This window comes from Gambusia affinis, linkage group LG24 (genome assembly GCF_019740435.1).
Source record: "Gambusia affinis linkage group LG24, SWU_Gaff_1.0, whole genome shotgun sequence".
Taxonomy (NCBI): domain Eukaryota; kingdom Metazoa; phylum Chordata; class Actinopteri; order Cyprinodontiformes; family Poeciliidae; genus Gambusia; species Gambusia affinis.
Window position 1 is genome coordinate 8,990,078 of NC_057891.1, and position 25,799 is coordinate 9,015,876.

The window sequence follows — 25,799 nt, forward strand, 5'->3', positions numbered from 1 at the left end:
ATTTCTATTCTCCTTGTTCATTCATTCTCTTTGCATTTTTCTTTTATGTTCAATGATTGCGTGTCTTAGCCGTGCTTTTGACTTGGCCTATTAATAAATGAACGCTCAATTCATCCAGATAATCTGCTTGTTCAATTAGAAAAAAATTGCTCTTCTTTTTATGTTGTTAAGGATCTTTAACGGCTGTGACTCTTTCATCTGTTTCACATTCATACTGTCTCAAAGAGCTTAATTCTGTTGCTGTGTTCTGTTTAATCCATGGAGATTATTTTTGATGGAAAGTAAACAGTGTGAATGGTTTTAATTTGTGAAACTGGCTTGTTTGCTAATGATGAAAACTGCTCTGCACTGTTCGAACCTGTCATCATTTTACAACCAAGAAGCAACAAACATTCCTGCTGGTATTTAGGAGCAGGTACAATTAGAAAATGCGGGTTTGTGAGAGGTTTGAATGGGGGAACATTGCTAGAGACACATTTCGAGGTTTATCAGAGCAAATCAGAGCTGAGACTGAACAATGGAAATGGTGTCATCATAGTTTACCCAACAGAGCAAATCCAGATCTAAGTTACCCTACTTTCACCCAGCTGAATAAATTTAGTTCATTTAAATCTTTGATGGGTACCAAATAAATTAGGAAACACTCCAGGAAAACACAGCCTTATGATTTTTGTTTGTAAAGCTGACTACTAAGATAAACAACTTTTTCATACTTTGACAGCGATCTACAAACTTCATTGCATTTGATTTGGTAAGTAGCAGCTAGTTGTCAAAGAAAGATGGCAAATACAATGGGTCCTTTATTTGTGGGGGTTGGAGACCACGACCGCCCTCGATTGAAGTTAGCTTGTCAATGCAGCTCCAGAAACGCTTACAGTCGCCTATTGTAGTTGTTCAAACACTAAATACACCTTAAAATTCATTGTGGAAACCGTCTTGGCATTATTTACACTCTTCCTTTTCTCCACTCTCTGAGGTTCAGCCAATCAGTGCCAAGGAAAACGAATGTCGCTTCTGCCTACAGCCAGTAGTGTCAAGTAACATCACGCCTTCGTATTTCAGCTTCCTAAACTCGATTTTCTTTTGAATATTTTACACACAAAAGAAATCCTCAAATAGAGCAATTTTCGACAAATAAGGAAGCATCCATGACCAGGGGATCTTGTGTTTGGACGCAGATCCACTGTGTTCTTTAAACTTAAAATCAGGAGAACCTGCAGTGCGTTGATATTCAGCCCTTTGTACTGTTTTATCACTAAATGAAATACTTTGCGGCCCTTTTCCTTCAGAAGTCGCCTAATTTGTAAAAAAAAAAAAATAGTACGGCGAAGCAGCTAAAACACTCGTGTTTATAGGACAAATATTAATGGTGACCTTTGTGGAAGAGTGGAGATAGAAAGACATCAGAAGTCACATTTACAGTGAAGGGAAGATGGATGGGGGAAAACCTGTTGGAAGTTGTTGGACTGGTTTTAGATCAAAATATGTAAATGAGGCCTAAAGCTAACGGTTTAAGAAGTTCAGTCTGTTAAATCTGCAGAGGTGGTTTTACAAAATGACTCATGAGAGATAAATAAAGGTGTTGCTCCATCACAGAAAATCCCAATAAAGAGCATGTGACAGTTTCTCAGGTGGATTACTGCATACAGAGAAAGCAAATCAAAGATGGTTTCCTGTGAGTCACTCGGTCATGTGGCCAATGAGGAAACTCAAATGGACTAAAGTCAACAAAGGCGAGGCGTTTATGTTTATAAATCTTAAACAAGCATCATCATGCCAACACACTTCCTGTTGACGGGCGTAAAGCCATCCCTTTGTTCCTGGAAGAACTTGTTTTTGAGTGTTACGAGTCAGTTTACTTCCAGTTGGACTTGGACTTTGGAAGTCATTGTTCGAGCTTCAGCAAAGGTTGAGCAACGGTGACGAAGTGAATAGCTGAGCAGAGAACATTCCTCTTCCCTCCTGCCGGAGCTTGTCTTTACGAGCCTTTCTGGGAAAAAAGAAGAAAATATCTCCTGTGATTCATGGTTTTGAGTCGGCTCTTTGTTATGAAACTGATAAAGGTCTCATAAGGAGACGGATTGCTCCGCGTGGCATACAGAAGGTCATTTCCTGATGTGCTTTTGAAAGAAGTTCCTTAGAGTAATTACAAGATTTCAGAATGACTGAAATGTCCTTAACCTGCTGGATTGGTTGGATTTGAAGCTCCTGCCTCTTGAGATTCTCCTTTACTTTACTCTGAAGCTTAACTTGACAGCATTAGGTTCTGAGATTTACCTATTTTTCTTATTGTTAGACATTTAGTTGAACTTTCAGAGCCTTGTATGTGTTCAAAGCTAATCGCATTACCAACCACTTCTCCTTCCTTTCTTCATATTTACTGTGCAGGTGCCGTAGAGGAGCAATATTTGGGAAAATAAAAGCAGTTGTTGTGCCCAAGTGCTCCAAAGAAGTTAAGACTTTACACCATTGTATTCATCATGCAGCGTCATACACTTTCTTTTTTATTAAAAGAACATGGAGAATGGAAAATATTTGAATTTCCAGATATTATCCCCTGTCCCACAGCCTAATGGTTGCGTCCCTGTATCTGTTCATTCATTATCTATTCATTATCTTCTTCTTTCTCTTAGAAAAACAAAAATAACACAAAGAGTTTTCCAATCTCGTTCTGGGCAAAACGATCTTCCGTATCCTCTCTGGATGTCAACACAACTCAGCCTCTGGTTGACGAGAAGAAATATATTCCTCGGAAGAATTCAGAAAAAGTTGGTCCGAAACATGAAGCTGGTTTAAGACTTATTAATATTTATCTCGTTTATTAGAGATTGGCTCAAAATAGGTGGAGAGGTTTCCAGTGGTGGGTCTTCAGCAGTTCAATTCAAGTCTGAAACTGTAACTCCTGTTGCATAATTTCAGTTTTACCTCAACAAATTTAGCTTTCTTGTATTTCCCTTTTCAGTGGCAGCATCCCATCTCTTTGGGACCTTCGTCGTCAAACTTGAGTCAAGGACTAAATAACGGCTGAAGCTGATTTCAGTGGTAGACTATAGAAACACGATTAAACTGTTTTTAAAAAAAATTGCCTTAGATGTAAATTCTCCAGCGTTCTATTATAGAAAATGTTGTTCTGAACCATCCTAGGAGACATCACCTTTTTTTTTTTTTTTTTCTAAGCCTCCAGTTTATAATTCAGGTGTAAATCCCTCTGAGAGCCTTTTTAGACTTAAAACTTGTTAATTTCCTCTTAGCACCTCCACAGAAAGAAGCCCCCACACGGCAGCTGGTGCTTTTCTTGAATCCTGTGTTGTGTGGGTGCCTGAAAGAAGGTCAGACATGATTATTAGCTTTGGCTTTTACTTGCGTTCAATGCCTCCACGGCCTTCTGTCTGGAAGAGTCTCCACACAGAGCGAAATGTGGACAAATGTGTCAGAGCTGCTCACTAACTGAGGGTTGGATATTCGTTCATCTCCTTGTTTGGAGATTACAGCTCACCTTTGTGCTGATTTGCTTTTATTTAGAGACTTAAAAAAAATGCTAATAACCAACAAAGTGGCCTCTGTAAATACAAAAAGCTGCTTTTTCAATTATTTGATTTATTATGCGTTTTCCAGTTATATGTGCAGAAAGTCCACAGAGTAATTTTTTTTATAATTTTTTTTTCTCTTCCATCTTTTTTATTTTATTTTTTATTTTTTATTTTTTTTTTTTTACTTAAGCACTTTTAGGTGCAAATAAACAAATCAATTCCTTTGTAAGAAGAGAAAATAAACATTTCATTGCCTAGAATGCAACAATATTTCTTGATTGTTTATAACAAAGTTTGCATCTGCTGCTAAAGAAAACAAAACTTTCCGACATCGCTCAGTAGCGCCGATCTGGTGATTATTTTTTGGATTAAACGATTATTAATCGGTTATTAATAACTTATCCTATTCTCTTTCTTTGAACAACTTGGATGCCTTTTAAAAAAAAGTCAAATCTTCACTTTACTACCTCATGTTGACTCTGGTTGTCAGCTTTTTTTCTTTTTCTTTTTTTTATGATGATCCACAACCTTTAAGTGGGACAAACGTCCTTAATGGCGTATATAAACAGAAAGCCGCTATGTTTCTTCCTTCTGCTTGTTTTTTCCTTCGAGTTTCTCAGCGTGCAGCCACACGCCGACCCGCCGTTCATTACAGACTGGAATGAATGGCATGTTATTGCAGTTCAGAAGCCTGTCAAACGCTGCACACTTGAAATCAGTAGTTGGAAAAGGAGGGGGGGAATGGATGACATCACCATTAGAGATGGGGGGGTTCTGCGTTTTGAAGCACTGTCTCTGACTCTGTGACAGTTTTGTTTTTTCTCCTCTCTCTCTTTTCCCTCACTCTGAAATTCTTTTGTAAAAATAACAGTATACCACCCTGTTCCTCCTGGGGGGGAAATAAAAAAACAAAAATAAAGCTTTGTTGCTTGCTGGGTCTCAGACACGGACTGAATGTTGTTTTCTCTTTGCCTACAAAGAAAGCTGCCGCCGCGATCAAGCGTCGCCGTCGCCTCGTAGTCGGACTCGAAAACGAGACCTTTTCTTTTCTTTTTTTTTTCCATTTGTATAAGAGCATAAAATGTGCAGACGGTCGTGCGGACAAGTCGAAGCGGGCTGAAAACCTGCAGGTACTCTTCCCAGAAACAGAGGGGAGTAGGTTTGGAGAGAGCGGCTGGTGAAATCTAGAAATCAGCCACGTTGGCTCAGCATCCAACGCTCTGTGTGCGTCTGCCAAAAGTCTCCCGTCAAGCCATTTTAATGTGAAACAGTGGAAGTATTGTTTGTTCTTTATTTATTACTTATTTTTAAACGCACTTGTATCCCAGTTCCAGAAGGAAAAATAAAAAAAAGTATCTAGATTTTGATCTGAACACTTTTTCTTCCCAACTACAGTTAAAATGTAGTTGAAGTTCTGTTTCGCCCGTTTTAGAAATCTCTTACGTTGCAAAATCAATAATGATCTGAAAAAATTAGTTTTTCTGCTGTTTTCTGGTTGAATTAACCACCAACTTTGACTCCACGCCGACTTTCTTATTAAATTTGTGACCCTAAATAAGCAAATATAGAGATGAGCGAGTGAAAAACCTAAAAAGTTGAAGGTCGACGCGATGCAATAGATACACCGGTGCCTCCTCTCTCAGCTCCACATTCAGTCTCTCCAAATTACCCAGCTTTCTTTGCAAGGCCGCCAGGCAGCCGTTAATTAGCCAATCTCACGCTCCGTTAGCCGGCCGGGGAGACAGAACGAGGTAGAGGAAGAATAGATTGCGAGTTGGAGAGAAGGTTGGGGTAAGTTGGGGGAAAGGAGAGGGACCAAGTTGGGAGCATTAAAGGGAATGAGGGTGAAAGGGAGTGAAAAGAGGAGGCGGGGGCTGCAGAGAGGCTGGAGAACGGTTTCCAAACGGGGGGAGAGGAGTGGATCTGAAGTGGTGAGGGAAGAGAGGGCTGAAGTGGTGAGAACGGATGGCGGAAAAAATGATTCTCACTCCATTAGCGGATCCCACTGAACCAAGAACAGCTGGGGATCAAAAACATGACCTGAATTAATTCAGGAACTGTCAGCTCACGTTACACTTTGTCGGTTTAATATTTGCTCACACTCTGCCGTGAAGGCCACCGGTACGCTTTGATCGGAGCAAGAGCGTCCTGATGGGCCGTTAATACAGGTTTTGTCAACAAATCTTTATTAAGACGGTTTAAAGAAACTTTGGAAGCACTCTTCAAAAGATGGTGAGAATTCTCTCAGTTAATTAAACGCATTTGCAACATAATAATCATAGAAAAGCATTTTATTCTACGCTACCGTTGGATGATTCAAACCAACTTTTTACTGTTAAATAGTTGAGAATGAAAATGCTTTCTAGAAACGTTAACACGTCGTCAAGCAAGCTTTGATTTAGACCATTTTTTAAAAAATTAAGTTAGCTTTCATTTATTTTTACTTTTGGGTACGTATTACTTGTTTAATGACACTTAAATTGAAATTAAAATTTGCATTTTATCTGTGAAGATGCCGTTTAATTCACTTGGATTGGCGTCAGTCTGCTTAAACTGTAGCAATTTTCAAAAACTTTAGCGTTAAACCATCGACATTTATAAATGACTAAATAAAATAAGCATTTTAAAGTTGATCAAAAGCTCAAATTTCCATTTTTATGTGCAGGACTTCTCAACTCTCATGCAGTTTGGACTCATTTAATCTAGTTTGAAGGCCACAAGTGAGAAAAGAGATTCAAATTAAAAAGTAAATTTTTGCCTTTCATTTTATGGAACGTGGTCAGATTAATTTAATTTACGTCGCGTTCATTTTGCCTCAGAAGTCAAACATGAGGGATGATAAAGTGATTGAGTTGGAAAAATTGTTTTGTTGCTCATTGCTATTGATGATTACATAATATAGTTGGAGATTAGCCTAAACTTCATCTGTTTTAGGAATGCATGTAAAGTAAGATTGCAATTTGGAAAGTCAGTGATGTCATGGCTTTGTTGGGCTCTGATTGGTTAATTAAAAGCGCTTGAAAAAATCAAGTCAAGACTCAGAAGAAGCCATTACTCCAGCAGTAATTTAGTATTCAAAAATCATTTGGTCGTCATGGATTCTTTGAAGATCTCTGTTTGTTTTAGTAAAAGCGAAAGACGGCAAACGTCAAATGTTTTCAGAGAAGAAAACCAAAAAAACAGACACACACACACACACACACAAAAAAAAAAAAAAATGTCTGCCAGCAGCCGGCCTTAAAGAGGAACGCAGATGAAGGGTATAAAAGCTGCAAACCGAGAGCGAGAAGAGACGAGTGGTGACAATGAAGCGCAAATTGAAAACGCAGAGCCGTTAGCGTCGGGGGGGGGGGGGAGGGAGGCAAAGCACCACAATCATTTTCACTCCATTAGCCGTTTGAGTTAAACAGAAGTGGGACACGACGACGCGGCTCGTTCATTTAAAAGGCCGGTTTGGGAAGGGAAGGGGAAGACGGTGGTCTTTAAACGAAGCGTTCAAAGAAGAAAGGTGACCCGTTGTGGCAGCAGACAGGAGTATTGAAGCTCACCTGTTTATGGAGAATTGTTGTGGAAATACGTGAGGACGATCCATCGCCTCAAAGAGACGATTCTTACAAAAACGCAACACATTTTGTCTTGTCGTATCGTTCGTCATTTCAAAATCCCGAATGTAAAACTTTGAGACGAAGCGACTTAAAAGTCTTTTGAGTTTGAAACAAAGTATTCATCTCTGTTAGGGTCGAAGTTCATGATTCAAAAGTGAAGAGGGGAAAGTGGGCAAAATTGGAGGTCAAAGGCCAAAACCACTGAAAACTGATTTTAAAAACCAGCTTTAACTTTTCACACAGCTTGTCATTTCTATACATGTTTGACACTTAAATTCATGAAATGATTTGAAACATCTTCATAATTTGGTAGGGGCCAATCACCTGTTCACAGATCTGTGTTTAAGTCATTTATTTTCTTTCGTATTATCTAAATGGCATATTTAAAACCTTTGTAGACATGATATCTTTTCCTTTATTACTCGTTTCTGTCCTGAATAAATGGAATAATGAAACCCTTAACCAGCTAATGAGACCATTTGAAGAGGAAACAATTCGAAAGTCACATTTTTCAAACGCTCGTCAGCATTTCGTGGGGGGAGGAATCTGAAAGACGTAGGTCTTTGCCTCGCGAAGCGTTTTGTTAAAAGGGCTGGCGGATGCAAAATATCCCAAAATATGAAGCGCAGCCTGCCTTGGTTTTGCTGGTGCTTCTCATTAAGGATGCTGAGAGTAACGAGGGAAACTCACTTTCCCAGAGGCTTTGTTTCTCTGCAGCTAAATGGTGTTTTTATAGTGTTTAGTATTCTACTCTTCCAGCACTGTCCTGCTTTATGGAGCGGAGAACACACACGCACACACACACACACACACACACACACACCCGCGCACCCATACTCTTGTGTTCATTAGAAGCAGTAGTCGTAATTGACGTTCTTTTGTGCTGGTGTGTCAGGCAGTTTTCAACTCCTCGGACCCTCCTCGAGGGATTAATCCAAAGAAATCCAATCAGACTGTCTTCATTTACACCGACGGCCATTTTAGTTTTATTAGCCAGGTTTTTCTATTAGAGACTCACTGTGGAGAGCACCCACCCCTCCCTTCCCTTCCCTTTTCTCCCTGCTTAATGAAGCTGCTGCTCCAGTTAAACTCGAGCTGGAACTCTGGGGCCGTTTCAACAAATCCTAAACCTACGCTCAAAGCCCTCGGAGATTACACAGGCGGCGCGAGAAAGCCAGAGCGGTCCGGAGCCGCGTCTCGGTTTGTTTTCTCGCCAATCTCGTCATGAGGGGAAAGATCACAGCTTGTGGACCAAATCTTTCAACCCCCCCCTTTTTTTTTTATCTATGTTGCACCGAGTTGCTCACATGAAAGGTGACGGAGGCAGTTTTGTGATGAGAGCTTCAGGGAGATGTTCAAATACTGTTTGACGATCCGGCAAGCGTTCTTTTTTTTTTTTTTTTCTGCGCATGCGACCGCCTTTTTATGTTGACATGTAGCATGTCAGACTGCGGAGCAGCTATTACTTGATACGGCTGGATTCCTGTTGCAAAACTCCCAAGTACACGGCTGCTGAAGTCGCAAAAGCTTGAACGTTTGTGCAAAAGCACATACCAATAATTTCAGGTCTCCGTGCTGCATTTTGCTCCGAGATGTTGCGTTCGCTGTTGATTTATGGCTGCGTATTAAAATCAAATAATCTCCCCCCCTCCGCCCCTTGTCACTGTAAGCTCTTCTCAATCCCCTCCCCTCACTCTCGGCTCGCTTCGCCGGCAAGAACAAAGAAAGTTACGGGCGGACTCGGCGAGAAGGCAGCGGCTTGCTAATAATAGCCTGAACGTCGGCGTCGTCACCGACACGAGCAACTGGAGTTCACACGTCAGTCCTGAGGAATTATGCAAAACGTGTCTTTGATCGTTGGGGGGCTAAAGTGGGAAACTAACCTCGTTAGTATAAGGAAAACACTTCCTGCTCTTATCTGAGCAGCTAAATGATGCAATTAGGAGAAAGTGTGGCCATTATTTCCCATAGAAACCGGCAGAGATGATGGAGAGCTGAAAACTGACCGGCAAACGTTTGTGGGACCTAAAGGGGAAGCAAAAGATCTTGTTAAAGTTCAAGTTTTCTTGAACCTTGAAAACCAGAATCTAACTTTTCTTTTGGCAGAACTCTTTAAGGTTCATCAACCATTAAGCTCTCTGCCCACTTTGGTTGGTAAACCTGGACGGATTCTCCTTAAAACATAAAAATAATCCAGTTACATGTCAACGACTGTGTATTCTCTAATTTCAATCCAAACTAGAATTTCCCAACAGATTTTTTTTGTATTTTTTTTTTTTGTAAAAACCTCCATAAAATACGACTTACCAGTTGGATTCATACCTAAAGCGTTAAACTTCAGTCGCTGATTATTAGAACAAAAGATGAAGTTTGCATAAAGCGCCGTTGCCTCCATTGTTTCATAAAGTAGGTCGCTACATTTTTATATAACTGTCTTCTTCAAGTGTAGCTTTGAGGAACTTGATGGTGTGAGAGCTCTTCATTCGCTCTGGTCAGCGAGTCTGGAGGGTTTCGTATGTGTGTGTGTGTGTGTTGGTCAGTTGACCTCCTTCACCTTCCCTCTTAGTGTCGCTTCCTGTTTTCTCCTCTTTGGTTGGACGGAGCGCTCGGCTACTGGCCTCTGAGGAGGAAAACTCTGCCCTCCTCCCCGCGCTGTCCCAACGTATCTCCATCAGCGCTTCCATCACTGTAACCAGCGAATTAGTCCGGCATTAACAACTTCTGCTAAGTTTCTGTTGGGCTCCTCATGCAGGAGCTGCAATATGACGTTTCAGTTTGATATTTTGTTTAAGGAAAATATTCTAGCGTCTCCTTTAGTTTCAGTCGGACAGAAAGTTTAGACCTTCAACTCTAACTAGAACCAAAGCCATTTTTTTTTTTTTTTTTTTTTTTTATGTTTATTTTTCCGTTCACCCGTCTGTCCATCGTTTCATCCAGTCTTAAAATTTGTGGTGACGTTTTGTTTTTTATTCTGGAGTGTATAGTTTGGGAAAAATTGCAACATGTCCGATTTTTACAAATTTTTTAATTTTTCAGGTTGGGGTCACGTTAGTAGAACACTGTTCATATTTAATAAAGACAAATTCTTCCCAGTTTTCCTGCAAATTCCCAGAACTCCAACTCATTTTCATTTAATCTTAAAACAGAACCTGAACTTTTTTTTTAAAAGTTTTTCCTGACTTTTAACAAAAAGAAGTTTAGGTTTTCTCCGTCAGACGGTTTCCTGGTGACCCACCCGTCGTCCTGTGGGTCGATTTGACCCGCCTTCGGTTCGGATTGGGCCTCCTGCTGTCATCCATCTGCCGTGCCCTCCTGCATCCTCTCTCCTCCGATCTGACTTTGCATCGAGTTCCCACTTCCTTTTTTCCCCACCATTTCCACTCGCTTCCTATCAGACTGAAGATGCTAATCCCGTGTGACCTTTTCCTATCCGGAGGTCGTCACCCAGACGATCGGCAGATTACGGAACATTTCCTGTCTGAGTAGATTAACTCCTAATGGTGTTTGAACTTTTCACAACTTTAAATGAGCTTTTCTGAATGGCACAATATATATATTTCTTTTTCCAAAATGCTGTAGTTCCATTTCTAGGTATTGAAGGTACTTTTCTTTTTTTTCCCCGTCCTCCTGGATGAAGTGCGGTCTTGCTGGGAGACCCTTCGCTCCCGGGGTCCGCTGCCAGACGCGGAGACAAATCGGCGGTTATTGCAGCTGCTGCTACTCCTGATTTTTAATGATGTCGCTCTTGAATATTAAAACCATTATGGAGGAGAGAGGAAGGGGGAAAAAAGAAAAGAAATTGCGATGTGATTTATTATTCTGCTCTGGGTGAGTCCCCTGCTCTCCTCCGTCTCTCTCTTCATTACATTCGGTCCGTTCTTCCGTCGTTCTTCCTCCCCCTCGTTTCTTCATCTCTGTCGTCTTTCGTAATTGTTTTTCATTATCGTTTTGTTGGGGGGGTTTTTTTGTCTGTTTTTCTTGGATTGTTGTTGGTAAATGTTCCTTTTTATTATTTCTCTCTCTCTCTCGGTTTTGCCTATTTGTCACCCCAATGACAGAGGATGACTCAGGCTCCGTGGGGTTTTTATTCTGTATGTGTGTATGTAGGAGGCGCTGTGCTAATAGTCCCTCTCTCCCTGACAGACTAATGAGTAGTTTGGGCTCCCGTCTATCTCGTGCTCTCCGTTTCCCTTCCTACCTCTGGCTCTTGGAAATGATGAGCTCACTCGCACCCGCTTTCCAAAGACTGCACCTAATATGACGAATTCTTTCAAGCTCGTGTCTCTTTTTTTTAAAATATATATATATATATATAAATTATTATTCTCTCTCTCTGTCTTGTCATGGCTGTCACTGTCTTTGTGAAGCTCATCCATCTCTGTCTTCTGTGTAGTGAAAGGAACAGCTGGTTAACATGGTCATTTGAGGGAAAATGCAGCAACTCAGAGCTGCTTCCATGAGACAGAGAGAGGAGTAGAAGATCTTTCTGCAAATGTTTAAGTCACATGGGGTTGTTTACGATGCTGGAAAATGAAGGAGAATAAATAAAATTGTTAAAAAGATGCATGTGAAGGACTGTTCCACCTTTAATTTGACATAAATGCTGAACAACTAGACTGAAAAAACACTTTTGATTGAGCTGCATGTGTTCAGTCCTGCAAAACTTCTTTATCTTATCTGAAGAAGTTTTGCATTCCCAAAAATATACTTAAATTTATATAGAAAATACAAATATTTAAGGATCTTTGGATTTTTTTTTGTAGAGAATATCTAATATATTATAAAAATGGAGCTTGGGAAACCAAAATACAAAGGCACAATCCTACTTGACGCGCTATTGGCCGACATTTGCGCAGCAACCAATCCAGGCGCGCCAACCATTTTCCTTTTTCCTGATTGGCTGAGCCCTAAATAACTGAAATAACAAAGAACATAGATGTTAGTTTTTGTGGTTGCACCGAAATGGTTTCCGATGTAGTTATTGTAGCATATTAAAGTATATTTAGCGATTAAATTTAGTTTTTAGAAGTATTTGTGGGTGGCTTTCATCTCCAAACCTTCTGTTTGGATCTTCTGTCACTTTTCCTGACAATTTGTTCAAAAGAAATAAGAATCATTTTAGAATTCAGCTTCAACATTCAGTCTGTTCTTATGGCTGGAGATGTTTGAACAACAGGAACTGAATATCGGAGCGGCTCGTCTCGTCGCTGACTGCTTTTGTCTCCTGCGTCTCCCCGCAGAGGAGCTGGCGTACGAGGTCAGGTGGTTTTTCACCCGGCTGCGCGGCGAACAGACCACGAGTCCGGTGGTCAGCGTGGACCGCTTCGGCGTCGCGACCAAGCCCAACCGCAACTCGTCCAGCGACGTCTCCATAGAGCGCAAGGACGCCAACACCTACGTGCTCAACATTTTCGGCACTCAGGACAGGTGAGAGTCCCTCCTTCCCCTTTTATCTGGCTCCAGTATTTCCACTTTGTGGTGATTATCAAGCCTCGACTCTCAGCTGTGGTGTTTAACGGAGTCTTCTGTGCTCTCCAGTGACAGCGGTGAGTACCACTGCATGGTGACGCCGTGGTACAAGTCGGCCTCATCAGGACTTTGGACTCAGGATAAAGACTATACCTCTGGCAAAGTCTTCCTCTCCGTCAAATTTGCAGGTGAAGAAATGTTAGAAAAAAAGTCACCCAGACTTACAAAATAATCTTTTGTCATAACCAATTGTTCTCTCTCTTTTTCTGCAGTATGGGACTCCTTAAAGCTACCTCTCCTATACGGTGCATCAGCCTCTCTGGGTAATCCTGCAACTAAATAACAAAGCCATTCATTGATATTTATTTTCTTGGTTTGGTTTTTTTCCTTTGTCTTTCACATCAGTTAAATCCAAAAGTGCTGCACACCTTCTGGAAATAATACAATTAAGATCTACGATAATATTTTAGTTTGTAAATAATATTTCCATTTTTGTCTTCAGGTGTGGGCGTCTTCTCTCTGCTCCTGGGCCTGATTTGCGCCCGCTGCTGCTGCCGCAACACGGCGCACACTCCCCGCTCGCGCAGCAAGCTGATGGACCTCGAGATGGACTGACAAACACTTTCCCCTGCGCCCGCGCACTGCAGCGCCCACAAGAAGCACCACCACGCGCAAAACAGACACACTCCCGTCGACGACTTCTGGGACACCCACCTGTTTGCCGCCGACGGGCGCTGGGAATGAGCCCGTCGTTTCGGGAGCCTGGCCGACCGATCACAGTGCTTATATTTTTGAAATAAAATTAAATCTAATAAAGGTGCTTTTTGGGGAGGGGGAACTTCTCCGCTCTGCAGTGGAGGCGCAGGGGATTTTTCACGCTCGCTCGATGGAGAAATAGCCTTTCAGACTCCTGCTTCGTTTTTTTGAATACGTTTTGTTTTCCCGATAGGATTTCTATCCGCTTTGAGAAACTCTGAGAAAGCCGGAGCTTCTGAGATGTCACTTTCCCGCTGGGACTAGAGGACCTCTACACAGATCTGCTGCTCTCTCTAACCACTAGGAATAACAAGAAAAGAAGAAGAAGCGCTCAGGCTGGATTACTTTCTTTTTCACTGCTTTTTTTCCATATGCCAAGGCTCATCGCAAAGTACAACCTTTTTTTTTTTTTTAATAGCGGATGAACCACGAAAAACTCCGAAGCTGGATTAATCGTACCTGGATTTATCTGATTTTGTTTTTTTGGGGGTTTTTTCGTTTTGAAGCCTGAGCCGTCCTTCTGCCATAAAGGAGTTTGTGGAGTAAATATAAAAACATGTTTCCAAATGAGAGGCGTTGCACTATACCATCCCAGAGTGATCCTATTTTAACAAAAAAAGGAAAATAACTAACTTTATTGTCAGGACTTTTCTCTTTTTCCTTTTTTTTTGTTATCTTTTGAAAATTGAGAGATTTTAAAGTGACATTAAAGAGACATTTTTAAGCTTTACAAAAAGATATGCAGTCGGTGTGTTTGTGTGTGAGATATACTGTACACAGTGCCAATATTTGTGGAGTGTGCTTAGTTCAGATTACCGGACCGACACTTGAACAGTCGCTACTGGCGGCGGAGGAAAACACTCCTCTTTTATAAGTATTCAGAAATGTATCCAGATGTTATTTTTGCCTGAGTCTTGTGTGTGTTTTGTACAGTGTGTGAGTGCTGTGCGACAAAGGGTTGCATGTACTGTTTAGTAACAGTATGATGTTTGTCATGGGCGACATAAATCTTTTCTCCTTCCTCACTAAAAGCCTGCTGCTTTCGGATTTTAAAAACTGGCTGCTGAAAATGCTAGCCAACGTGAGCACATGATGCTAATTCATTATGACACAAGAAACTCAGTTGCTTTTTTTCTTTATTATTTGCATTAATCATAGTTTGTAATTTTGCATGTCCATGAGCCTCACATGTTTTAATTTGTTTTTAAATAGTTTTTTTAAATGTGCTTAGCTTGGATTTGTTTAGCATAAAGACGAAAAGCAGAGAGACGGCTAAATCTGCTTGCTAACAGAAATCATATGGACAACCTACTTTTGTTAAATGACTATAAAACAGCTTTTGGCCACTATATGAACCCCAATTTTTATAATTTTTGTAACATATGTGAAGCTGTGAAAGTTTTGCTTTCCAAAACTATAACTTTTTACCTCAACTAGTAGTTAGCCTAATTAAATTATGCTAGGTTCTATCCCACTTCAAGCTGGATTTTATGCAACTTTTAAGATGGTCTATGGTTAAACTCAAACTAGGTTTAATCCCTGTTTAAGCGAGGCTTCAATTTACTTCAAGCTGTTGCCTGTGGGTCTGTCAAAATTCAGGGGCTACATTTGAAGGTTGATTATGTCACAACTCCATCCAAATTCAAAGGCCTCTTAAAAGAGTTGGGGGGGTTTTCTGCAGCGTTGAAGGACAGATACAACTTCATGCTGTGTATCAGGATTGGTTGTTTCCCACTTCAAGCTAGACCATAACCTGCTTCAAGCTAGGCTATAACCTGCTTCAAGCTAGGCTATAACCTGCTTCAAGCTAGGCCATAACCTGCTCCAAGCTAGGCTATAACCTGCTTCAAGCTAGGCCATAACCTGCGTCAAGCTAGGCCATAACCTGCGTCAAGCTAGGCCATAACCTGTGTCAAGCTAGGCCATAGCCTGCGTCAAGCTAGGATGTGTAAGGCTATGCTATATTCTGCTTTAATCTGTCCAAAAACGCATACATATTCAGTTTTGTTAAATTCTTTACTGATGGTTGTTAGTTGACATGGTAACCAGAAAACATTTGGAAAATGTAACCTCTAATATTTCCTTAAATTATTTAATATGTTTAGCTTCTTCTCATGATTTGCTCTATACCAAGCTGGCTGTATAATTGATATTTATGTTGCAGATTTTCTTTCAGATAAAAATTTTAAAAGAGGAATCATAAAATTTGGCATAATTTCAAAATATTATTCATGTAGTATAAAACCTAAGAAATGTTAAATTGTTAAATTGATCATTTCTGACGTGGACTTGGTGTAAGTTTGTGCTGAACATCCATAAACCCTGACAATAATTTGTAAGGAAAGCAAATCACGCTGAATTATAGCTAAATATCTAATGTAATAGCTTAAGACTAATTAGGTTGTTTTTACTTGGAGAAACAACCAAATATAACATATTACTGTTAATTTTATAAGTCTGTCGAAATACAAATTGGCACTGGAAGTAAACCGTATAAAGAAATTGACTTAATGACAGAATTAGGCAGCAAATTTCAACTTTTAATAAAGTAATAAATTGAGAAGTTAGCTTAGTCTCGGGCGCAAAAATGTATTCACAAGTGTTTTGAGTCAGTTTATGCAACAAAACCTGTTTTGTTTTTTGTTTTTTTCCATTAGCAGTTGAATGAACTTGTGGGGTTGACATCATGTTGAGTGGTGTGTGTGAACACACACTCACAGCTCCACCAACAACATAAAGTGACAAGAGTTTCAGTCCAGACCCACCAGGAGGCAACCAGCCTCTTCCTGGACTAAGAGGAAACTGTTAGTGTGTAAAGAGATGTTTTTAAAGTGAATTTTAATCAAATATTTAAGAGCAATAATCAGGTTACAGCTCAGAGAACGATGCACTCTCAGTCAGAGCTACAACACTCCAGGATGAGGAGATGATTACTTTATTCACCTGTAACTTTTTTTTGTTGTTCTTCTGAGGCGGCAAGTCCAGAAGGATTATTCCAACCACAACTCTGTAAGAATATTCTGTCAAACGTTGTCGTTTGTGGGGCCGAATTTGACCCAGATCCAAAACTTAGAACGTTGATTTTGGGAAAACCAAACGGAGCCGGGATAATCAGTTCCTAACACGTCCTCCGCTTGGGAATGAAAGTTGGGAGGAATGCTGGGACACAGTTTGTGTTTTGGCCTGACTGATGGTGACTCTTCTTTCCAGGAAGGTGTGTGTGCTTCTTTCTGCTGTCTGGGGTTTTCAGGATCCGTTTTGCGATCCTCGGTAAGCGGCTGTATAAAAATAATACTAATAATAATAATACTAATAATAATAATGATGCTTTGTGCCAAATGTTCCCAATTTTACACCACGGGAAGTAGCATTGATGCACACCACTGATCTTGTCCCAGGAAGGCTTCCATATTGTCTTTTTTTGGTTTGTTTTTATAGCAGTTAATATAATAAATCATGATGATTTTTTTTAATAAATAGATTTGTGATATGTACTCTTCTTGATGCTTTTTCTTGTCTCTGCTTTTTAAAATGTACAGTTAACATCAGATGTTTACATAGATGTCATAAAAGAAAAATACTTATTTTTCTTTTTCCTTTTGGTGGCATTAAATCAGACTCGACTCTCTGATTCAGGTCAGTTTTACTACAATTTTGCAGGACTGGATGTTTTCTGTGTTGCCACCGGTTGTCTTAATCCCTAAATTTGTCTTTAAAGTTTTTTTTGAAGAAGCGTTAGAGATTTAATACGTAGATTTAACATTCCAGATGTTTTGGCAGCATTCCTTATCTATTTTGTTTGTGGATGGATCAGCGTCTTGTCTTCAACATCACAAGGACTTGTCGTTTTAACAGATCTGTGCGGTTCGTATCCACTGGCAGTCTGCACTGGGGTTTGCTTAAAAAAAAAAAAAAAGACAGAGGGCAAATGTTTACACATTCCTTTGCTGTGCTGGCACCGGATGAAAGTTTACTTAGAAGTTGTTTCTGGGTTTCCATGGGAGTCGTTTTCCATCCGATTTGAGTAACTGGGTTTGCTTTGGTTGGAGATCCACTCCTGGTTGCCTCTTCGTTTCTAATGTAGCCAGTTCTTTTCTCTCTCTCTCTCTCTCTCTCTCTCTCTCTGTAAATGTGTGGTCAATACAGATGAACACCAGACTCTTCTTCATTCCAATATTACTCTTAAGTGTGTTACACACCTACTACCATTAGCGTCATTTGTAATTAGCTTACATCGCACCGCTGTTATGATGGCTACTCATTTTTGTAGCAAACTAAAAATATGATTTGGATTTTGAAATTCAGAGTGCTACTTAAGTGTGCCACATTATTTGTAACCATCTCAAAGCAACAGCTGATAAATGCTGAATTTAACAAGTTTAATATTTTCTATTTCTCCATTGTATTTGAGCAGCAACTAATATAAAATAGTTAGAAATTGTGTTTCCACCAACGCAATGGCACTTAGTTTGTATTATTGGATGCTTTTTTTAAAATAAATAAATCATAGATTTATAGTAAATATTTATTTACATATATAAGGAGAGATTTTTTTTTCAGAATCTTTGAGTTTTTTTCCTGCTCTTGGGGGCCTCCTGGTGGTATGGAGGTCCTAAGCAGCTGCTTAACATGCGGCAATTGGTGTTACTAAAAAAAAAAATAAAAAAATAAAAAAAGTAGAATACACACTTTCTCTATGCTCTTTGGGTTCTGGACATCAGCTGGAAGGACCAGTTTCACTCAAACTTTCAGAGCAGAATGGACCACAACCAGCATGTGCAATGTTTGCTACCTGTTCTTTCAGTGATTGGACTACGCCACTATTTTGAACACCCACGCCTCTTTTTTTATCAATTCATCTCTGCAGCTTCTAACTCCCCATTGATTTAAATGCAGATGAGCTTCCTAGCTTTTAATTTTTGCACCTCTTTAACAATCTCTCCATCCACCTCTTTTTTTTCTTTTTTTTCACCCACCCCTTCTCATCTTCAGCCCATGTTGAGCTAACAGGGATGAAAGATCCACTTTTGATTGGCTGCTGGCTTTTTCTAACATGCACTTGTTCTCTCTCAGGGTCCGTTTGACCCACTTTCCTGTCCCTGCATGTGCGTGTTCGTGGGCCATTTGTTAATGCGGCCTTGTCACAGCCGAACGCGTTATCTGCTTTAATTGAATCCGAGACCAACGCGATTAGAATAAGCAACCGTCACGGAACAGAGATCTCCGTTTTTCGCCGCCGATTTGGGAGGTGTTTCCCCACCACCACCACCTCCCGCCCGTCACTTCTGCTTCATCTGGAGGGATGCTCCACATACAAAAAAAAAAAACACAAGGAAAAAATTGAAAAATTTAGCAGCACATGGAAGCGAGTAAGCAGCCCGTTTTCCCCAGAGCCCACCACAGGCGACGCGTCTTCTGGTTTTCATTGTAATCGGCGCTGATGTTAACAGCATCTCCACACTGCAACACACAAACACACACTGCTGCCTGTAAAACCTCTTAACACGCTGTTAGCATCTCAGATGGTGGGGGAAATTAATAACTAACTGGAGTCGAGGTGTTTGTGCCAATCGTCTGGAAAAACGCTCAATTTCTTCACCTTTCCGTCGTCTGAAGCCGTCGGTGTGAGTTCTGCTGAAACATGTTTTTGTTGGTTTCATTTCTGACTTTTTTTTTTTTCATTTTTGATTTGTATTTTTTTGTGGAACTCTTTCGACCTACTGCTGATAATTTATGGATTATTTTAACCTTTATTCTTTTTTTTTTGTTGTTGTTTTGCTCCATAGACACTCAATGTCTACTTATTCATTGATGGTTTTGGTGCTGCTGTTAAAGTTGCGCTTTTATAAAAAAAGAAAAATAGTCACCCTGTTTTTAGCTGCTCTCTTTACAAAACCAAACTGTCGGTGTTCTGGTTGCCGCCAGCAGCAATGTTTCCTTTTTTATTTTCCTAGAAACGATTGCTGGCCCAACAGTTGTCTCATTTTTTGGCTATTTATACCATCAACTTTGTAGAAAATATAAAAAGTACACCTGGCCCAATTTTCTGCAATTGGCTCTAATTATTTTTTAAATATATCCCCATAATATGGAAAATAATGTGATTTAATACACTTAAAGGACAAAAAGAATCTCGTTTTACTTGTTAAGACTCAAGAGCTTAATAAAAATGAGTTTCAAACGGAGGTTTTCACAGATACCCATGTATTTTTAGACTCCTCTATTCAACGTGTTTGAAAAGGAAACTTTATCTACATGAGGCGACGTTTGAGTGTGTGAAAACTCGGTGTGTCTACAGTCTGGTTTTCATCAACCAATTCCCAGAGCAACTAATCGCCAGTAATCACATCTTGGCGCGCTCCAAAAAGATCTCATATCGGGGTCTGCGGGTCAAAGGTCGCCGCGTGAACACTCATCAGTGACTTAAGCAGGAAATGAAAGCCAGATAGCCAACTCTAATGCACTTTCTGTCCTTCAGTTTCAAGCTAACGCAGAAATTGTGTTTTAGGAGAAGATGATCTTAAAGAAAAATGCATGCATAAAAAGTTATTATAAGACAATGTGAACAATTATGTGAAGGTTGAATGAAGTTTTCCTGCTTCATTCTGGAGTTTAGTTTTAGAGATTTTATCTAGTTCTATAGATGTAGATCTAGAAGACAGAGATACGAATTCAGTATATTCTGATAGCTAAATGTTTGCTCTTTATTTTGGGGTACCGGAGTATACGGCAGGGAATGTGATAAAAAAAATTTTTGAAAGAAGCTAAAAATGGGAAAACATTAAATTTTTGCTCCCACTTGGCCCTAACGAGCCGGTTTAGTTCTGCTTAAACTCAAGCAGCAAAATTGCCTGTGTGTCATCAGACGTGACGCGTTTGAGTTACTGAGCACAATAAACACTCCCTCCTCTTGGGTTTACACACGCCGGGCCTCTGCTGTTGATGTTTGTAAATGAACCCACGAGTGTAAAGCGTCGTGGAGGAACCGGAAGGACAGAGGAAGGCCTCCTAGGTGTAGAAAATGTCTCTCTTTTTAAATTATTTTAATCGTGGAAGTGGCGGCAGCCTCTTATTGGGCAGGGAAGAGCTGAGAGAATGTTAGCTGTAAATGTTAATGCGTGTGTGTGCGCGCGCAGAATTGCAGCGGCGACCGCTCTTATCTCCATTGGCCTCACCATGGAAACAATGTCAACACACAACGTCATTGAGCCAGAGGGGAGACAAATCCTGTATGAACTGATAGGTGTGTGTGTGTGTATGTGTGTGTGAGATGTATTATTAGTTGGGAGATATTTGACCTCGCCTCTCCACAGATCTCTCTCTCTCTCTCTCTCGCTCTCTCTGGTGCATTTCACCAACTGGCCGACTCAGATATGAACTTCAGCGCAGTTTAAATCATTTCTAGTCACTTTTATGCTCAGTAGACTCTCGCTCAGTCGATTCATTAAACATTAAAATGCACATTAAGGATCTGACACTCTCACAGACGGATGGAAGAACAAGAAGAAGCAAAAAGGGGGAAAATAAATAATAAAAATACGGGCCAAGATTTCACGCTCACGCGATACAGGGCTGTGAAAAATATTTCTTCTCTTTCAGCTTTTCCACGTTTAATCTAAAAAAATAACTAGTGAATCAGAGATTTTATTTATTAGCTTTTATTAAGAACATGATATCTAAACTAACTATGCTAAAAAGTTGTAATCCTACATGGATGGATGATTTAACGTGATCAAATTAGTCCACTAAAACCATTGGAATCGCGATTTATCATCACCGGAAATGATTCAATATATCAAAAGACAATAATTAAAATAGATTTTTCTGTAGAACTTCGCCCAAAAAGGAGAAGGTGAAATACCTGGACGAAATGCTACTAGATGCGCTATTGGCCAGTGTTTCAAAAGCAGCCAGTCCATAAGAGCCATTCACTTTGCTTGTCCCTGATTGGCTGATCCGCCCTGTGATAAGGAAGTCTGTAAATGTTAGCTAGCTTCTGCGGTTCCACTGTGTGTATCATTGAACATTAATTTATATCTGGTGTTTGAACTATTAAAATAGGCAGATGTAAGAGTCTTTTGAGCCGATCTTAAGTACTCAGATTTCAGCTGTTCTTGGGCAGCTCTGGTCCCCCAGGCCCCATGGATACCTGGGATACGCTGCGCATATCAAAAGTTGGGGAAACTCAGAGATGTGGGTTGGCTCCCCTCTCCAAGCGTGATGCGGAGTCCGTCCGGTCGCAGCTCCATCATAATCTCTACTAAACAAATCTGTCAAAAGGCAAATTTTACTGTGGCTCATCAAGAAGCGCTTTTATAATCTCTCTGCACAGGAAACCGGTTTATTAGATGTCCAAGCTTCTCAGACACCGTTTCTCCTGCTTCCCGTTGATTAAGTCATCATATAAATCTTTATTTTATGAAGTGAAATTCAAGCTGGAGACTTTATTATAACCTTTCCATGTCTGCAGTTAATGTGCTGGACTAGTCTTGCGTTTGTAGCAATTTTCACGTTATGAATTAGTTATTCACCGACTCAAACCCTTTTATACGACTAAAGCACATTTCGTCCAGGTATTCTGATATGACTTTGACTTTCATTGTGCGAATTTCAAGAGGAATTGAAAATCTACGCAACTATACAAATGACTCTCTTTAATAGATACATATGTATCCATATACTATATATACTAAAAGAGCCTGAGAAAGAGTTCTGAGAAAGTGCCTGAATTTTAGGGATACAACTTGTAATTTCACACAAATAAAAACTTCAAACCCAGAGAAAGCAATCTTATAAGAATCAAGGACCTGGTTACAAATCACAGCATAAATACAGGACAGATCCCAAATGCACTGTGGCATTTCTGTAAAGTAAATCACAAGTTTCTAGAAGGTAACTTGTAGTTTATCAAGACGTAAACATGCGTGATCTGGAAGAGGAAACTGTAAGTGCCAGAAAATACATGCATGGCCCAGTTCACCAAACGATTTCTAACAAAGAACAAACTCCTCCCCATTTATAGTCTGTTCCGCTCACGTTTACTGGAATTGAATTGGAAGGAGGTCAATATTTTTTGGCTTTTACATTCCAGCAAAAGAACCAAGCCAATGAGAGAGGACACAAAAGTTTCTGGATTCCCAGAACCCAATTTATTTTAAGGTGGCCTTGAACTGGGTTTCTGAGTGGAAAATATCTGAGAACTACTTGCAATGGAAAATCGATGGGGATATTTTGGAAGCGACTCTCACGCTCAGTCTTCCTACAAAGCGGCTGGTTAAGGTCGATACTGTTAGATCAAGGAAAAAAAAACTCAAGGTTTCAATTTAAAACCCTGAAGATGATTATTGAGGATTCTCAAATTCTCCTCAAACAAAGCTAAAGGAGAGGTGGAGTCTGAAGCAGAGGCGTTTTCCATTTAATCTGTTTCAGAGGAGACATGAGACAGCAGCTCACTGATGTGTTTTAGTCACAAGACCAAATCTTCCAGCAGAAATGAGTTCAGATGCATAATATAACAAATCCTGCATTTTTAAAAGGAGTTTAAAAAATAAACCTTTTTGCAGAAATGTTTAAACTTTCAAACCAAAATGTTGTTGAACCTTTTGATTCGATTTTACTTTTGCTTTTTACTCTGTCCTTATGCAGAAACAGTTTCACTGGCATGCATTTATGTCCCCCCTTTATTATTATTATTATTATTATTATTATTATTATTATTATTATTATTATTATTATTATTATTATTATTATTATTATTATTCTACTAATGTGGAGTTTGTTTTATGTGCCGTTTTCTGCTAAATGATCCACTGCAGCATCTTTTTGACAGATTCCACGGTTCGGGTCTCTCACACATCCGAGTAAAAGTCGAACTGAGCCCGGGGGCGCCGGAAACTCCCGAGCTCCTTTCAAGTTCAACCCGTTGCCTCATCTACTCCTGTGCCACCTGAACAGCTCCCTGCTCTCCTGGGACGTTTCCTCCGTCGCGGCGTCGCGTGTCCTCTAGCTATATTCGAAATAAATAAGCTCGGCTTTATCTTATTGTGCGGAACGGCGCCCGCGCCCCCTCCAACCTGTCGCAGCCTCCCCTCCACTGTGTAAGGTCTGAACGCAATCCAGTTCGTGACGCCAGTTCCGGGTCAGAACGGCTCCCGCAGGTTATGCGGGCGTAAAGGTGAGTTTCCCTATGGTTTATTTCACAAACTATTCTCTGTCTTCCTAACCCTCATCGGACCAGCTGTGAGTATCCCAACCCTTCCCATCCGCCCCCCAGTGAAAACCAGTCTCGGCTCCCTCACAGCTGGAGGTTCGCGACTCCTCAACAACTTGCCTCCATGACCGGAGGACCTGTTCTAAACATAACTTCAACGATGAGACAAAGGATGAGGTTTTTTTTTTTTCCTCAACGCTCCCTGCAGCTGCAGCGTTTTGCCGGTAATGAATCATTAAGGCTCTGAATGCGGAGTTTAAACATCCAAGGAGTGTGAATCACTGAGATGTTTTCCTGCAGGTGCCGCACTTAAAGGTTTCTCCGAGAAGAAAAGCCTACTCCAAAAAAAAAAAAAAAGAGAAGAAAATACACCAACATCTACCCACAACCCTAGTTAAGGTACAGATAGTGTAAAGACAGTTTGACTGTAGTTATCCAGTAATTAGTACCTCAGTTGGTGGCGGAAATGAAGCGTTTTGGAGCCACATTCATTTGCAGCGTCTCAATATTATAGAGTTACATTCCAAATGTAACAATGAATGAAGCACCGTTAGTATTTATTGTTCTTACTAAAACTAAACATTTAACTATGACGTAAAGATCTGTGGCAGTCATATATCTATTTGAATGACGTCAGTTCTTGCGTTAAAGTGGAAAAATTCACAGTTTTCACATTTGAACTTTTACTGCTCAGGCTCTTTGTTGGTAATAATAAGTTATCGGGTTTTTGTTGTTGTTTGGAAAACGAGCCATTTCAAAAGCCTCCAAAATCACAAATCAGCACCTAGCAACCCAAGTGGAGCTCGAGCAGCTTTTGGTGTTACTGCTCTGTGTGCTGTACAATGGCTGCTGGAAAAAAAAAAACAAGTGTTTTGTTGTTCAGAAACCACTTGCTGCATTCTTGTTGATTGTGCAGGAGGCCCCACTTCTGCTTTTCCAAGGCGTACAGTTGTAAAATTGCACATCTGCTTTTTTTCATTTTCAAGCTGGGGGGGGGGGGGGCGTGGCCAGCAGCAGCTAACAAGGATTTAAAGTGACAGGAGGCCCTAAAAACAACTCTGATTAGGCAGAACTGAGCAGATTAAAATGTCGTTATCTAGGAAGGATTTTAACCTGTTCAAGGAATAGGTTTCAAATACATCCATTACTAATAATATCGTTTATTCTTACTGACCTAAAACCAGACAAATTTCATCTGATTTAACTTCACACAGTGAGGATATGACTGTAGGTAGCAAAAGTTTATTCTCTTGGGTTATTGCTGATATTTTTCCATTTTGTCCTTGTGTCAACGTACAACTCCCGTGCACCAGACCTGCAGACTGCCGAGTCTCCTGGTTTTATCAACGCTTGTAGATGACAAACCGGTTAACACGGTGCTTTAGTGGAAGAAGCTCGTCGACGTGCTTAATTTGTATCTCTGATGCATTTACGCTGGGCCTCAAAGAGCATAAATATTCGCGCTCCTGGAGGGCGCCGAGGTTATTTGAGTCCCCGCGCATTCGCTGTCACTGAGGTCAGCTTGCTCGCATACAGCAGCTGACTGCCCCTCGTCACTCAGATCGTCCAGATGACTGCGAGGACCCAGGAATGACCGGATTAATCCCACAGAGAGACCAGACGGTCAGCGAGTCCTGCTCCAGTCTTCCTTTAATTCTTTCGTTGATCTCTGCAACTTTTTGTGCACCACAGAATCCACCGTTGCCTTGCAGGTTGCAAGATGTAGTCTGCTTTCAGTTCCTTGGTACATTTTAATTTGGAAAAACAACCTTTTTTTTTTTCTTTGAAATGTTCTCTTTTTTCCTGTCTTTTTAAAAACTACAAACCGCAGCCTCCCTTTGATTTCCCCTTAGATTTGAAAATGATTGGTTGAATATTTTATTTCTATGTTTCATTATCTCTATTAATTTTCCCCCTGAGTGCCCTTTATCTTCCAAATAGTTAGGCTAATTAAATTTTTTTTTTTTTTTTAAAAACACCAAAAAACAGGCAGATGTTCGCTTCTACTTGACGCAGGCAGGAGGGACCTGCTGCGTTGAAATTATACTGATTCAGAACAGGAATTAGATTTTTATTTTATTACTTTACAGATAATCTCTTTTATAATAAAAACGCTGCAGGGTGGGAAAGTTTAGGCCTTTCCCAGTTTCCTTCAGGATTTTCTAGCAAAGTCTGCATAGCTTTAAAACTAACAAATGGTTAGTTTTAACTCCGCCTCCTTTAGCTAGG

General features: G+C 40.3%; 1 protein-coding gene across 1 annotated transcript in view; it reads left to right on the forward strand.

Annotated features, from left to right (window-relative positions):
• ptgfrnb (prostaglandin F2 receptor inhibitor b) overlaps positions 1–16,854 on the forward strand; it is a 48,303-nt gene extending 31,449 nt beyond the window's left edge. The window contains exons 12-15 of the mRNA XM_044109262.1: positions 12,376–12,562; positions 12,674–12,792; positions 12,877–12,927; positions 13,107–16,854. Of these exons, the coding sequence (XP_043965197.1) occupies positions 12,376–12,562; positions 12,674–12,792; positions 12,877–12,927; positions 13,107–13,219 (470 nt within the window). The 3' untranslated portion in view covers positions 13,220–16,854. The remainder of the gene's footprint in view (positions 1–12,375; positions 12,563–12,673; positions 12,793–12,876; positions 12,928–13,106) is intronic.
• The last annotated feature ends 8,945 nt before the right edge of the window (positions 16,855–25,799 follow it).